Below are 16,672 nucleotides of genomic sequence, written 5' to 3' on the forward strand. Positions count from 1 at the left end.
TTTGATCAAAGTGGTCTCAAATTATTCTGCTTGGAAAAATAATTAACCAAAGATAGTTTTCCATATCTCAGGTGTTTTGTTACCTGGGTTACAGGGTAAAAATTCACAGCGCATTGAATCATGTTAACCTGGATTTTGTTATGTTACCCAGGTAGCAAAACACCAGAGACGAGCATTGGCGACATAGGCGCTGGGATTAAGTATCATCAGTAGACTTCGGTTGTATATATAAATGCGCATTTATAAATGCGCACGTGACCAGATGGCCAGCGCCATATTTGCATTACATCACTGTCAATCACTGAAATGGCGACCATTGAAGGAGTGGCTAAAGTTGTGACCTTGTTTCGTGGCTAGCACTGGCAAGGAACATTGGCTGGAGGTTCGATGCTATAAATTTGCAAGGATAAATCATGGATATCGAAGGATCATGATGATTGCACAGCACCTCCCCCATGTACAAACATAACTAATGTTTATTTATTTTTATTTATTTATTTATTTATTTATTTATTTATTTATTTATTTATTTATTTATTTATTTATTTATTTATTTATTATTTATTTAATTATTTATTTATGTACTTAGGCGACGAAAAACGAACAATTTTTAACAAATTGGGAAACAAATTTTTCCTGTACAAATGAATGCCGACCCCAAATTTCGGAAATTTCAGGATAATTTTTTTTGTATTTTCTCAAATTGAAATTTCCCCCAAAACCACCCTCCCCCCTTTTACACTCATAAATTAATTGTTTTTGGCTAACTTTCCCCTTCCGTGTAAAGTAAAACTTTATAAGCCGGTTGAATCAAACTGAACAAAATTGACGTATACAATTACAATATAATACCATGACAATAATGTGTATGACGAGATCTAGCTTACTAGCTGAATAAACCTCAAACCATGCATCACATACGTGATTGTACGTCAAATTGTCATAAAACGTATGAGCGTGATGTATAGTATGCGAGTCTTCCTCAACATCTTCCAGCCGGGATGATTAGATCATGTACAGTCATCTACGTGTTTATACTCTAAATTGTACGTCAACATGGTCAAAGGGTGTACAGATCACCGATTTAGCATGGGGGACACAAAAAGGTGCTTAAAAACACATTTTGAATTAGTTTTTTGTCAATTTTTGATGTGAGCATCTGTGATGTGAGCGAGCGAATGAGTAAGTTAGGATTGAGTTGGTCGGGCGGGGACATCTAGCCTATTAGTTCGAGAGGGTCATTATTCCGAAAAGGGCTAAAGTTATAGTTTCGTCAATTGACGTTAAAATTAGAGTTAAAATTAGGGTCAGGGTTATTGTTCAGTGGCGGCACTACGGGGGGGGGATATTTATCGTGACTCCCAAATAAATAAATCCATGTCCCATTCCTTCCGAAAAAATGACAGCCCCCTAAGTTCCCTATCATCACGTGCAGAAATTATCAAATAACATCATCGGCAGCTACTCAGTTCTGACCTTAATGCCAGTAAGAATCACATTTCGTCATCAATATGGCCAATTGCCACGCCCATTTAGCACGGAAATAATGAAATATAAGTTTTTAAATCAGCTATATCTAGCTTTTCCGTCGAAAATCCAAATAAAGAGTTTATGTTTCGGGTCAAATTATTTTGCCCTTTGCAATCAATGCCACTATTTTGCAAAAACAATTTTCCTTGTAACCTGTCATTTTCGTCTATACTTTTGCGTGTGGAATTTGTGCACATCCGGGTACCTTACATCGTTGAACACGGTATGGCGACTTGTAGATGTCATGTGCGCATTTATATATGCGCATTTATATATATACCCGAAGTCCACTGATCATTGCCTCATCTGATTGGGTCAAAATTAAAATATGAGATTTATCTGACAATGAAAACTGACATTCTATGGCAAAGAACACAAATCTATATGTTATGGAAATGTTACAAAGTTAAAGTTGATTATCACAGTCCCAGCAAACACAAACATGTTTTCAAAATATTATAAACGTGTTATGAATACGTTCTTAGTTTTGGTCGACACGTTTTAATAACATCCAAATGTCGGGTTATTATACCGTACAGATCATGGAAACCCTTTTCGCGTTTTATTTGAAAAAGAAAAACATTTTGGAAACAATTACTAACATTATGTTAGAATGTTTTGCATCAAGTTTTCAAAAATGTTTTCTGAATGCTATTAAAACGGTTTATTTTCTTTATATAACCCGACATGTGGCATCATGAATGTACAGTTAAGCCTAACATGGATATTTGCACAAACATAATTGTGAGATGTCTGGTAATTTTACTTCAGGTTGTATTTTAGAATTGGAAATTTGTCGTTAGCAACCACCAGTGATCCGCTATGTGCCACGGACCAATCCCAGGGACAATATAATCCTCTGGCTATGCATTGTAGGAATGCACCTGTGGGACTGTATATGTGAATGTGACCTGTGTTGGGTAGGCCTACACCTTTTACAGGCATATATTGTATACCTACCAACATTGCAACATAAATGTTATCATTGTCATCACACACTATCCCACATGATACTACCTCTCTGCCTGTCACATCCTCATCTATCTTGGGTGTGAAGCTAAACAACTCATTACCTGTGTAATCAATTGCTACTACCTTACTGTACATTGAACCTGATGCATGGTAATGAATCAGGATTTGATTCTTGCTATTGACAACCATGCTTGTATTATAGCCTGTTGAGCATTTGATTCTATTGACTATCCTACCATCTGGACATGTATTGATTGTTATGATACCCCTCTCCCTATCACCCACCAATAAATGCCCTTCTCTATCTATAGCAAGACACTTCCACTTGGAAGACGTGTCGGAATCATCATCGGATGTGAAGCAGTGGAGGTATTTCCCTTCTGCAGTAAAGACATGAACAAATCTACAGGAGACACTTACAACAAATATGTATCCTAGCGGCGATACACATATGTTACAAACTTGGCATATTTGCCTATCAGAGTCTGTTTCAGTTGACATCAGTTGCATTTTGCATTTCCCATCACCATCAAGGAGATAGAGTTTTTCCGAATCAGACGTGACCATATCCCCATTTGGACAGCAGGCAATACGATGACAAACAAGTTGTTTCCCTTGATGTTCAGGAAGAATTTCGCTCTCCAGCATGTCCAGTGAACAGCCACCTAATGCTGGGGATAGAGAAAGATTAAGATTTGTTGTTTACCTATGTTCAATTAATCCCAATTAATTCAAAATTTTTAGTAGTAGTAGCCTATAGTATTGGCATGGATACTACATGGATTTTTCAAGGCTTGATTCCAGAGGGATAAGTTAAAGGCCCTTTCAGTGATTTCACAGGAACATTAAAAAAAATGGAAATTTGTCAGAGTTGCTTAGAAATAAAGAATAAGTCTACAGAATTTCATTAAACCACTTTTCCCCTGAATATATCGACAAATTAGTCAAAAACAGAAGTTTTAGAAAGGTTTTCTACTTCAACTCAGATCGACTCGAGAAAATCGAGATTTTCGTACAGTGCGCCACCAATCGACTGGAAAACTTCCTAGTCCAGTGTTTCTAACACGGGGAAGTAGAGTCTAAATTGATTTAAAACAGACGCTTAATTTTTGTAGTAGAAAACAAAATAAGCAATTAAACATGTTAAAGGTCACCGAGGCAAACTAACGGTCAATTCAAATATGAAAAACAGTTAAAATAGTGTATTTTGTTTAAAATAGTAGCTACTGATGTAATAAGTAGTAGAAACAATACGCAACGCGTGTTGGTACGTGGAGAGTGAGCTTCTTTCGATTTCGAGTCGGACTTTTTGTACTGTCAGTATCAAAAGTCCAGAATCATGCAAATGCTTTATTTTGTCTAAAATACACGGCTTTCGACCGAACCACTAGCAGGCTATGTTAGCACATCTATGCCAATTACAAAGGTACCAAAATCTGAATTTTGATGATTTTTACGATCGTCCGGATGAGCAAATCACTGAATGGGCCTTTAATAATAGAAACAGCCATGCAGAAAATAATGAGCCGAAGCGTACTTAGTACATCCATAGATTATCAAAAATTGATAATCTATGGTATATCAAACCCACGAACCTATGAAACCTGCAGTTCGTATATACCTCAAACCTAGTCTTCCTACGACGCGTGGCAGGGCGGGAGGCGATAGGGGATGGGCAGCAGTGTTTCGGCGATTGTAGTATTACCCTGATTATGCATACATCAATAACTACAACAACAATATAGTCTGGTGCCCAAGCCAAAAACACAAAAGTAGCGTCCGCACAATGTTTTTTTCTTGTTTCTATATCACCAAGACCTACTGATTCAGAAACTGACTGATGCCACCTCAGCACCCTTGGGCATTTCGAGATATCCAAGATGGCCGCCAAATTGGCTACCATTACATAACAATAGCCATATATCAGCTATATAAACAGGTATGGTGATGATTTTAGTGTCTTTGAATGGGTTTTAGAGGTCAACGAATTCATATCGGCCCTTATCTAAACCACAGAAGTCTTTATTTACGCTGAAATCCAATATGGCCGCCAAAATGATCGCCGCCACATATAAATAGCCATATATCAGCTATATAAACAGGTATGGTGATGATTTTAGTGTCTTGAAATGGGTTTTAGGGGTCAACCAATTCATATTTGGCCTTATCAAAACCACTGAAGTCTTCGTTCACATTGAAATCAAATATGGCCGCCAAAATGGCCACCATCACATATAAAATGGCTTATATAAACAGCTCTGGGGATGATGTTAGTGCCTTTAAATAGGCTTTAGGGTCAACAAATTTCATATTTGAATTGATACATCTGAGTGCTGAGTGTGCTTTTAGCTATAACAGTGATATAAACAGCTTTGATTATATTGAAGGGGCTTATGTGGTCACTTATTCATCAGGTACAACTACATTATCTGGTAATGTCACAGGTGTCAGTGGCTTGTTTTCATCTTTCAGCCACCCCAACTGACATGAATCCAGATCAGGTGGATGATCGGTGTTGAAAGAAAATGCTCGCTTCCATGTGATAACTTGCAAATGAGCTCGTTTTACATTTTCAGCAAATAGTTGTTGGTGGCAAGTTATTCAACTTTGGTGTGGTTGTCAGTCACGTTCCGTTTGCAACTTGTGACAATCAAGTGCTATACCGAACCTCTGACATTGTCCCATTCGGCTACAACAAATGTCGTAGCCTCTGCAATGGTGTCATCCACTGCTTGCTCTATATCACCCAACTTATCTAGCTTATGGTCCTTTAGAAGCACTTTGATAACAGTTGCCTTACCAATTCTTCAAAGATATGCCATAGCGTCACAACCAGAGAGGGCATGAGCACCCAGAAGTTGTGGTACAATATATACATGCTTCTTTGCGGTTGCTGAAATATTTATTATTGTATGCTTGGAAATACCTTCCCATCCATTGAAAGGTTACAGGTAATATTGCTATGATGTAGCTATATTTGAGCAACAGGAACGCATTGGTTGGCAATGAAGACAACTTGCTGGGACATAATAACATCAGCTTCGCATGGTTTATTTTCATGAGTCCGCTGGATCACAATACCTCAATTGACTTCTTGTGGGACAGAATAAGATCTTGCACAAAAAGTTGATGTGTTAGAGTGTTTGTTTTTTCACACTGTACAACAAAACATTGTGTGGATTAAGACGATAGTTTGTGTTTCGGTACTATTTACGAGAAAGAATTTTGACAAATCAGTGTACACAAGCTGAGATGCATACAATACCGCATTGCAGTGGCAAGCATGTTGTGAGCATTCAGCAAAAGTGCTGGAAAGGAAGCTAGTATTCAACATCAGCTTGGACTACAGAAGCAAATCACACTTATTGGCATTAAGAACAATGTTCAGATCATCGACATCATTTGTTAACAGCTCTGGGATCGTGTGAAAGATTTTCAGCAAACAAACACTGTAGCTCATCGATGTGCTGTGACTGTTCCACAAGAAGTCAATTTGGGTATTGTGATCCAGCGGACTGATTATATGAACACGAACCATGCGAAGCTGATGTTACTATGACCCAGCAGGTTGTCTTTATTGCCAACCAAGGGATTGAGAATATCAAAGTCACGTGTGATGACACATGTTGCCCACATATTACTACCTATAACCTTTCTATGGAAGGCATATTACAACCTGTAACCTTTCTATGGAAGATACTAGTTCAAAGCGTGCAAACATTAAAGTCATGCATCGACCGCAAAGAAGCATGTCGATATTGTACCACAACTTCTGGTTGCTCATATCCTCCCTGGCTGTGACATTGTGGCATATCGTTGGGAAATTGGAAAGACAACTGCTATCAAAGTACTTCTAAGGGCCAGAAGTTGGGTGATATGGAGCAAGCTGTGTATGACATAATTGCAGAGGCTACCACCTTTGATGCAGCATGCGATGCAACCAGTCAACTGGGACAATGTGAGCGATTTGGTACTCCAGCACTTGGTTGTTGAAAATTACAAAACGGAAAGTTGAAATCTTGCCACCAACAACCGGGCATTTGCTGAAAATGTAAAACGAGCGTATTAAATTAGCATCTGGAGCCAGTGTTAAATCAGGATCCACTTGATCCATGTCAGTTGGGTCGGTTGAAAGATGAACCAAACAAGTGACATTACCCGATATTGTGCAACTAGCACTTTCATGAGCAAAGTGATCATGAGGATTATGATGATGAATCTGATGAATAAATGACCACATCTTCCCATTAAACATAATCAAAGCTGATTATATCATTGTTATACCTCTTAAGCACACTCAGATGTAGCCATTCATGTAAGATGGCGGCCTCCTTGGATTCCAATGTGAATAAAGACTTCAATGTTTTAAATAAGGACAAATATGTGCCAAATATGAACTCATTGACCCATATGACCTATTTAAGGCATTAACATCAGCACCATACCTGCATAGACAGCTTATGATAGCTATTTATATGTAGTGGTGACGGCCATTTTGGCGGCCATATTGGATTTCAATGTGAATGAAGAATTCAGTGGTTTATATAAGGACACATATGAATTCATTGATCCTAACACCTATTTAAAGACACTAAAATCGTTTCTATACCTGTTCAGATAGCTGATACGTAGCTATTTATTATGTGGTGGCAGCCATTTTGGCGGCCATATTGGATTTCAATGTGGAAGAAGAATTCAGTGGTTTAATTCGTTGACCCCTAAAACCTATTCAAAGACGCCAAAATCATCACCATACCTGCTTATATAGCTGATATATGGCTATTTATATGTGATGATAGCCATATTGGCGGCCATCTTGGATATCTCGAAATGCCCAAGGATGCTGAGGTGGCATCAGTCAGTTTCTGAATCAGTAGGTCTTAAGGATATAGAAACAACCAAAAAACATTGTGCGAACGCTACTTTTGGGTTAAGACGATATTTGGGGTTTCGGCACCAGACTAATAACAAAACCAACTTTATTTTGTAAATCTAATTTGGGAAAATATTCATATGCCTAGGCCGCGGCTATTAAGACTGCGTCATCATCCCTACATTATATCTTCGTATCAGAAATTGTCATGACAGGGCGAATCCATTAGTTGTTCAACAGCACAGCATGGCGATTTTATTCCGCCGTGATTTAATAGTTTCGAGATAAACGTCGAGCACTCAAGGCAAAGTATAACACACCACCTGTACCTGTATGAACACCACCACCTGAACGATAGATACATAACGTTTCTTTTCCACTTCGCATATACGCATGCTCCGTTGCTGAAATCACGATCTTCGCGTGCTCATTTTTTAAAGTTATTTCAAATTGAGCCAAATTTCTAGGAAAATGTCTGCGTAGCGTTTAGAATATTTATTTATTATTTGTTTTACAATTATTAAAATGAGGAAGGCAGTTTGAAGTTGTTTTTACAGCAAACACAAAACGTTTTTAAAACATTTTAAGCAGATTATATTTTAGGTTTGGGGTTTGATAAAAACGTTAATAACATTAAATGTCGGGTTTTATAAACGTCATGAAAACGTTTTGTTTGAAAACGCACTCCAAGAGTATTTTTAAAATGTTGTCAAAATGTTACTGTAAAATGTTTTTTTGCAAATATTTTTTGCGAACTATTTCGTCAATACTTATATAACATTATGTTAGAATAGTTTACAGTAAGTTTTCAAAAAAGGTGTTGTTGAATGTTTATACCCTCATATACTCTTTATTTAACCCAACATTTAAACATTTTTTGGTAACCTTTTCTAACCTTTTGCGAATAATGTGGAAAACATGTTGTGCTTGCTAAGGGATCATGGTGTGTTTGCAGGATTGCCGACAGGATCGGGAGAGTTTTATTTTCCAATTGTTCTCAAGAATGTTTCGGATTTATTTCACCTATATCAAGGCACTGGTTATTGACCAAGCCAGCATTCTGAAATCTAAGGGTATTTCAGGGTCAACTCTGGAAAACGTGGACATAAGGGACGCACCATTTGATTCTCAGAGGGCTATGGGAGTCTGGGTCAGGCGGATTTTTTTCGCTGTTGTTTGTTTATCGAAAATGTCATGGATTTTCCAAACTGTAGATCTGTTTTTCCGGAGAATTCGGCTTGGATGTGAAAATGGACTTTACCCCTTAAATGAACCGTACTCTTGTTATCATATCTCTTCTAGAAAAAAAAACATTTTGCGGTTTTCCCAAACTTAAGACGTTTTAAGGCATGCATGCTTTTTCCTTTTTGTTTAAAAAAATTGCCGACGAAGGTGACATTTTTTTTCTTCAATTTTATACCTTTATTCAGATGCAGAGTTGGGTGGGGAATTTTTGTTTACTAATCAGTGAGGCTTTTTTTGGCCTCACAAGTGGACGAAGTTTTTTGTCTTCCCCCCCCCCGGAAATCAAATGGTGTGCCCCTAACCGACCCGCAATTGCAGATCATATTTGCAAGTTCGAAAAGTGTTCTTCCGGAGGAAAATGCATCAAGACGACACAAAATAATATTGATGAGAGGTAAGATTTGCGGCATGTTTGTTACTGTTTGTAGACGAATTTCATGTTGTTCCTGAATGGTTAGGGTTCATTTACTCTTTTGTTAGGCAGGTTCGTAGCCTTGGAGTGCAGGGCCGAGAGACGTACCCTTCCTCATTAACAAGAGTCCACTTATGATATGTTCCAGGGAAAGAAATAAGAATGTAACCCAAGAAAATCCTAATTAATTATAAAAAAAGGGACCACCAAAAAACAATTTTAGTTGATTAAGTCCACATTTTCCTGTAAGCGAATATATTTAGGAAAAAATCTACTTTTCGGAACCAGCTGTATTGTTGTGGATTAGCAGTTTACAACAGCTCCCTTCTAAATTTTATTGTTAAATTTAATATAAAAGAATAAATAGTCGACATACCCCTTACAATGAATGTAATTGTAGGTCGTTGTTTAGGATCATTATCCCAGCATTTCTGCATGATATCTGACAGATCTTTGGGGCAGCCTTCAGGTATGGATGGCTTGGTTCCACTGCCAACTTGAAAGACCACTCTGTGCCATTCCAAGTCTTGAAATGGTGGCTTCCTTGTGCAGATCTCTAGTAGCAGCATCCCATATGCCCATATATCAGCTGGTCTTGAGTAGATAGCCCTTCCACGCTCATTTCCCACGTGAATTTCTGGTGCCATGTAGCGATAGGTTCCCTTCTGGCTGGATGTTGTCTGAGACTCTTCTATCTCACGTGCAAGACCAAAATCACACAACTTCAAGAGGCTGTCTTGAAAGAGAAGACAGTTTTCGGGCTTGATGTCCCTGTGCAGGAAGTTCTGTCCATGGAGATATTTGATTGCAAGTGCTGCCTCTGTTGCCCACCTTTTCTGCAGCTCATATGGAAGAGGCTTTGACGGATCTTTTAGGTAATCATGCAGTGAACCATTAGGAGCATACTCCATTAGAATAAGATGAACACCCCCAGTTTCACAAATTCCAAGCAAATTAACGATATTTGGATGGATAAGTTGGCTCATGACTTCAACCTCTTTTTTTCCCAACTCATATACTACTGTTTTGCAAGCAGCTTCTTTGTATCCTTTGTAGGGCTTTTTAAATGAAACACGGTTGACAGACCCAAATCCACCTTCTCCAATGCGTTCATGGAAGTCAATATTGCCTGCATCCAGTTTATCAACTGAACCACCCATGTTGATGTATCTGTGCAAAGAATAATATTTCAGAAAATATATAGTTTTACATGGCTACGAGTTATCGTTGTGGAGTTACGAGCAAAACGGTCGAAGGTTAGAAAGGGAATTCCACAGGAGTTAAAATAGAAAATTGCTCAATTTGATGAAAATGGTCTTAAATTTATTGTTCTTTCTGAGACTACAACTTTAATTAAGTTTGGATCTTAGTTTGGACCACCTAGAACGACTTGTTACCTAGGTAACACAGCAAAATAGGTAATTACCAATTGAGTCCTATTGCGCAATACCGATATTTCTCTGAATGGATACCTAGGTAACGAGTCGTTACATGTATTTATAACTATTTTATTAGAATTGAAGTTAACGATACCAACAATTTGTGACCATTTTCATCAAAATCGGAGCATTTTATCTATTTCAACCTCTTTTGATCTTTTAACCTTTGACATGTCGGCTTATATAACTCTGGAACTATATTTAAGTCGAAAGTAGGATAAACAATATATTTTCTGATTCTTCGGTATGGGTTTAAACACAATCCTTTGACCTTTGAAATCTTGAATTGCCTAGTGGTGACAATTCTGAAAGAAAAAAACACTTTTAAACATGCTAGTCATATTTTATGATACTGTTCAGGAAGATAGTAATCAATTTCGAAATAAACTTCCTTCGGAAGAAAAATTATTAAAAACAGGAATAACATTATTTGCTACAAATTTGCTGTATAAAAACCTACTTGCAAATTAGGAAAGTGGTTAATTTTAGTATCATTCAAAACAATTAACTGAAGCCTGAATTGATCAGGAAATGCCAAAGATAGGAGAAGAAAAATTAGTAGCGATACAGCTAACAATACAGCACAATCAGCACGTTAAAGTCATTCTGGCATGTCTGGCATGAGTCGGTCAGAGGGGCGTTTGGAAATTGTGCCCCTTTGAAAATTTCGCCGGGTATTCCACTGACAAGTTTCAGTATGGGTCGTGCTATATTTTTATATGAATTTTTGGTCACGAGAAAAACCCTGAGATAGGGTCTTTTGGTGAAAGCTCAAATGTCTTGTTTTAAAAAAAATCCATTTGGGGGGGGGGAATTGTTTTGAAGATTTTTTTGGAAATTAAAACAAAAATTTAGAAACTTTTTTCTCGACTCAAAATTGCGGTATTTCCGGTTGACCTTTGACAAGTTCCGGTTGACTTTTCAAAATGAAGGTATTTCCAGTTGACCTTTGACCACTTCCGGTTGACCTTTGACCACGTGACCTTTAACCCGGAAGACGTCCTGGAATATCCTCTTACTACTGAAGTCGAATATTCCCGATATACCCCTTTTTTAAGTCATACCCAATGAGCCCCTTTTTTTCTAGAATTGTATCATCAAATTGCCGCAAAATAATGCAGGAATTTTCAAATTTGTATTGTAAATTTGGAAACTTAGCAATAAGAAATAGACTTTTGTTCCATTTAAAAAAAATTCTACCCGATGACCCCTTTTTTGAAATTTTCTACCCAATGCCCCCCCTTTTAAGAAAATTATACCTAAAGACCCCCTTTTTTCATTTTGTTTGTACCCAATGACCCCCTTTTCATTTTGTTTGTACCCAAATGACCCCTTTTTAAAAACGTTTTGTACCGATAGGCCCCTACTTCGCGACTCCGGTAGGCACATACCAGTCTAAAGTTGAGTGGCCCCTAAAGTAGAGTGTCCCCCGGGTTCAAATCCAATTGCAACCAATACTAGTATTATGTTTTGATGAATCTAAGTGTGTGAAAATAATAAATATGGGCTCCAAATTATTTCTTTGTCTAGCTGAGTTTTAAAATATATTGTAAAATAGGCTTACTAGGAAAGCTGGAAACACCTCCTTTGCACACTCAAAACCAAACAAAACCAACTTTTTTAGGTTCCTGAGATGACCCTAAAACATAAGCAGGATGTTCCCAAAAATATAAACTGGCCCCGAGGGTTTTTTCCAAGATGGCGCCAAAAATGGCCGCCAAATTCAGGTAATCCCTATAAATGACCATATATGAATACTATTTCTGAACCAAACTAACCCTATAGCTTAATTAAAGAGCCCAACATAAACTCAGGTTGATGTAAATAAAAAAGTCCCTAGAGTCAATGTATTTCCAAAATAGCGCTCAAGTGAAAGCCAAATACTGAAAATCGGGACTTTTCTGAACCAAACGAAAACTTTTTGGCTTAATTTAGAGCCCAATATACTTCTAAGATAAGGTAAAGTTAAAAACATCCCAGCCATCAGTGTACTTCTGTGATGGCCCTTAAAATGGCCGCCAAAATTGGCACCAATACTAACAAGAGCACCAATGGCGCTGTGGCTCTGCGCTTTTTGGTGACAGTGAAAGTAATTGTTCTTGGAGTCGATTGTGCAATGTGACAGATCACATTCAATGGGTACATCTGGTTGGTTGGTAGCTATCTCATTTGCAGAGCATACAAGAATACATCAATCAATTTAGGGAATTACTATTTAGCGACATGAATCGAATCTGGTGGAATTGATAGAAATGGGTCCAAATGGACCGAAACTGATCAAAATGTATCAAAATACATAAGCCAATGTCAAGAATAGTGTTGTCTGAATAAGGTTTTGGCTATAATTAATTAGTGACTGTACCCACCAAGTTTAATACCTATACGACAGTTTATACTAATTTGATCTCAGTTGACCCCAGGTGACCCTGAAATGGCCTTCCAAAACTTTGGCTCTAAATAGTGACTGTACCCATCAGGTTTCATGCCTATCCAACAGTTTTTACTCATTTGACCTCAGATAACCCCTGGTGACCCCAAAATGACCTTCCAAAAATGTGACTGCAAATGTTGACTGTACCCACCAAGTTTAATGCTCATCCGACAGTTTTTACTAATTTGACCTCAAATGACCCTAGTGACCCCAAAATGACCTTCCAAAAATTTGACTCCAAATGTTGACTGTACCCACCAAGTTTCATGCCCATCCGACAGTTGTTATTAATTTGACCTCAAATGACCCCTGGTGACCCCAAAATGACCTTCCAAAAATTTGAATCCAAATGTTGACGGTATCACCATGTTTCATGCCCATACGACAGTTTTTTACTAATTTGACCTCAGATGACCCCTGGTGACCCCAAAATGACCTTCCCAAAATTTGACTATAAATGTTGACTGTATCCACAAAGTTTCATGCCTGTTCAAAAGTTTTTACTAATTTGACCTTAGATGACCCCTGGTGACCCGAAATGACCTTCCACAAATTTTACTCCAAATGTTGACTGTACGAGGGCTGTCGAGTGCAGATCCGTTGAACACGCTTTTCAATACGGAATAAATGCTAACCTCATCCTGACATCATCCAAGTAGCAAAGTTCATTTCCCATTGAAAAAGCGTTATTCGACGGATCTGCAGACGACCATTCTGGTACCCACCAGGTTTCATGCCCATACGACAGTTTTTACTAATTTGACCTCAAATGACCCATGGTGACCCCGAAATGACCTTCCCAAAATTTGGCTCTAACTGTACCCACCAAGTTTCATGCCCATACGACAGTTTTTACTAATTTAACCTCAGATGACCCCGAAATGACCTTCCAAAAATTTGACTCCAAATGTTGACTGTATCCACCAATTTTCATGTCCATCCGACAGTTTTTACTAACTTGACCTCAGATGACCTCTGGTGACCCCGAAATGACCTTCACAAAATTTGGCTATAAATGTTGACGGTACCCACCAAGTTTCATACCCATACGATAGTTTTTACAAATTTGACCTCAGATGACCCCTGGTGACCCCGAATTGACCTTCCAAAATTTGACTCCAAATGATGACTGTACCCACCCCAGTTTCATGCCCATACGACAGTTGTTACTAATTTCCGGAAGCAATCGGGTCAAATTATTAATTTTTTTTTGTAACTTTTTTCTGATTGGGGAATATTTTTTTAAAGTGATTCCCCCCCCGGGCTGTCATTGATTGCTTGACATTCCTTTTGATTTCTCTCAAAAACTTAGCTCATGATTAATATTGCACAGCCTAGAGTAAAACATTAAACTTGGCAACTTTCAATCAACATGATTAATGATTTCTGAAACCACTAATTTCAGTCACATTTTAATTCAATAATTATGTACATTTTATTTCAACTTTTCTATTTCTGCCACCCCCTTATGAATTATTCATTCATAACTGTGATGACCTTGGGACCGTCCAATCAGAATCAACATGATCAATCATGACCTGTGTGTTGACACCAAAATAAACATGCAGTCAAAAATGGCGAGATTGGTCGGCACAGTCGATGTAACATCGATCAAATAAACCGTGGTTTTGAATTTCTTAAGAAGTCCTGGCCTAAAAACTATGTTGTTTTTCAGGAGAAAACATATTAATCTTTGATATTCTGAAGTATAAATTGCTGGGCAAAGTGGAACATCATTTATCTAGACTGTTTTTGCTATGGAAAAATACGAAAAATTTTCAATTTTGCGAAGAGGGGTAAATCCCATTGAAAATATAATTTTTCCTCAGAATCATGTCCACAATATGGTTTAATTAATTTACTGTTTTTAACTATATTCTAACAATAACAGATAACAGGTGCACCAAAGAAAAATAGTGCAATCCGTCTATTTCCGTCATCTTCTCACAACTTAAAATTATACAGACCAAAATAATCTCACACAGGGAACCAAGCAAAGGGATTGAAATTGCTCGTTTCTCATGACGATTTCGGACTTTTCATTCATAAAATAACTACTTTCCCCACCTCATTTCAACCCAATATGGAGTGCAATCGATTGAAAAATAACTTTTAGAAAGTTAGAACTCAATTTTAAAAGCACATATCGCACATAGTTCCAGTAACTGTAACTCGTCATACCTAGAGTTACAGTGCACTCTACTGTTATCTATTCCACAAATAAGAAACATCACAATATGTGGGCTCATTTTGGGCTCTAAGGATGTAGCTGAGGAACTCTCTCAAGGACAGTTTGGGCATGCACTGATGATTTTAATCCCATTGTACCAGGGTTTGGGCGTGCTTGGATGATTTTAATCCCACTGTACTAGTCTATACTCACAAAGTTGAGGTAATTGATCAACATTGATCTCATCTTTTGGGTGGGTTCAAAATTCCCAGGGTTGGCAAAACCTGCAATCTTCATGGGAGTAATTTACTTAGTGCAAGTGGTCAAAATATTGCTCTGCAAAATGTCTTGATTTTCATGATTTGGATTTATCATATTGAGCAGCATTCCACTTGTGATGTTTCTACACTGTGTAGTATAGTGCCTTAGTGTCAAAATCGTTACACGAGTGACAAAAGTGACAAATTTGGTACACAGGTTTGTATGACCCTAAAGTTCATGAAAAGAACCGGCTCCAAAAATATGGACTTTATTTTGACCATTTTGGGGCTAAAAACCCCAATTTTTGGTCAAAAATACAATTTTTGTGATATTAATGTATCTAACCTATACTTTAACAGCCCTTTCATTTGAAATGGGTTTGGAGTTGATATGATGCTTTCTTAGCATAATATAGCTCTTTTAAGTTGTGAAAAAATAAAGAAAATAAAAGAGATTTCCCATACAAAAGAGGCGTTTTCTCAAAATTTGTTTTTTCTGATATTTGAACTTGGGATGTTTTATCACATTAGGCCTATATTATCTGGCAAATAACGCATTCTAATGCAATTTAGGAAGTATTTTGTAAACTGAGTGAGATGCCTTTTGACATATTGGTATCATTCTATACACTGTGAACTATGCAACAATAATCCAATAATATATGTATAATATATGTATACATTGTATATACATATGAGCATATTATAACACACACATTGGGTTATAACGATAATAGTATGCAATTTTAAAAAAGCGCAGTGATTTATATAGCTCTAGTATAGAGCCTCTGCCACTGCCCAATACTAGCACAAGTAATTATGAGGTCTGACTATACCATGTACAAGCAATCTGAGTTCTGACTGGGCAGCAGGCTCTAGGGCACACACCACTAAATAATCGTCCCATTGAAATACACGGGAAAATACAAGAAAGTAAGTTTGTTTTTCTACCCCATGTAACAACATTTTTAATATTTTGATCAAACCAGTGTCTTAAATAAAGATTAAACTTTTATTTTAATTTAATTTTTTGGGACAAGTTGAGACAAACTTAAAAGATACCAACTCCTGAACAGCGCCATCCCGAATTTCAGCCGACACGCTCGCCTCCTTACCAGTTCCGGCCATGATATTGTTCCGAGGGCCTATTACGCGTGCACATTCGATTCAGAACATTTTCTGAACAGATATGTAATGTTGAGCTCCTATTCTATCTTTTTATCAAAACAACCAAGAGTCACTCAAATTTGGTTCCCTCGGGACGCCGATATATTTCGCATAGGTGCTATTTTTTACTGGAACTATGAAGGGTTACACCAAATGCGGAAGGATTTAGTGTA

At 37.6% G+C, this 16,672-nt stretch overlaps 1 protein-coding gene across 1 annotated transcript in view; it reads right to left on the reverse strand.

Annotated features, from left to right (window-relative positions):
- Nucleotides 1-641: 641 nt before the first annotated feature.
- Nucleotides 642-16,672, reverse strand: part of LOC140146626 (uncharacterized) — a 58,146-nt gene continuing 42,115 nt past the window's right edge. The window contains exons 2-3 of the mRNA XM_072168495.1: nt 9,409-10,202; nt 642-3,173 (exon numbers count right to left, since the gene is read on the reverse strand). Of these exons, the coding sequence (XP_072024596.1) occupies nt 2,293-3,173; nt 9,409-10,192 (1,665 nt within the window). The 5' untranslated portion in view covers nt 10,193-10,202 and the 3' untranslated portion in view covers nt 642-2,292. The remainder of the gene's footprint in view (nt 3,174-9,408; nt 10,203-16,672) is intronic.

Source organism: Amphiura filiformis, chromosome 2, assembly GCF_039555335.1.
Source record: "Amphiura filiformis chromosome 2, Afil_fr2py, whole genome shotgun sequence".
Taxonomy (NCBI): Eukaryota; Metazoa; Echinodermata; class Ophiuroidea; order Amphilepidida; family Amphiuridae; genus Amphiura; species Amphiura filiformis.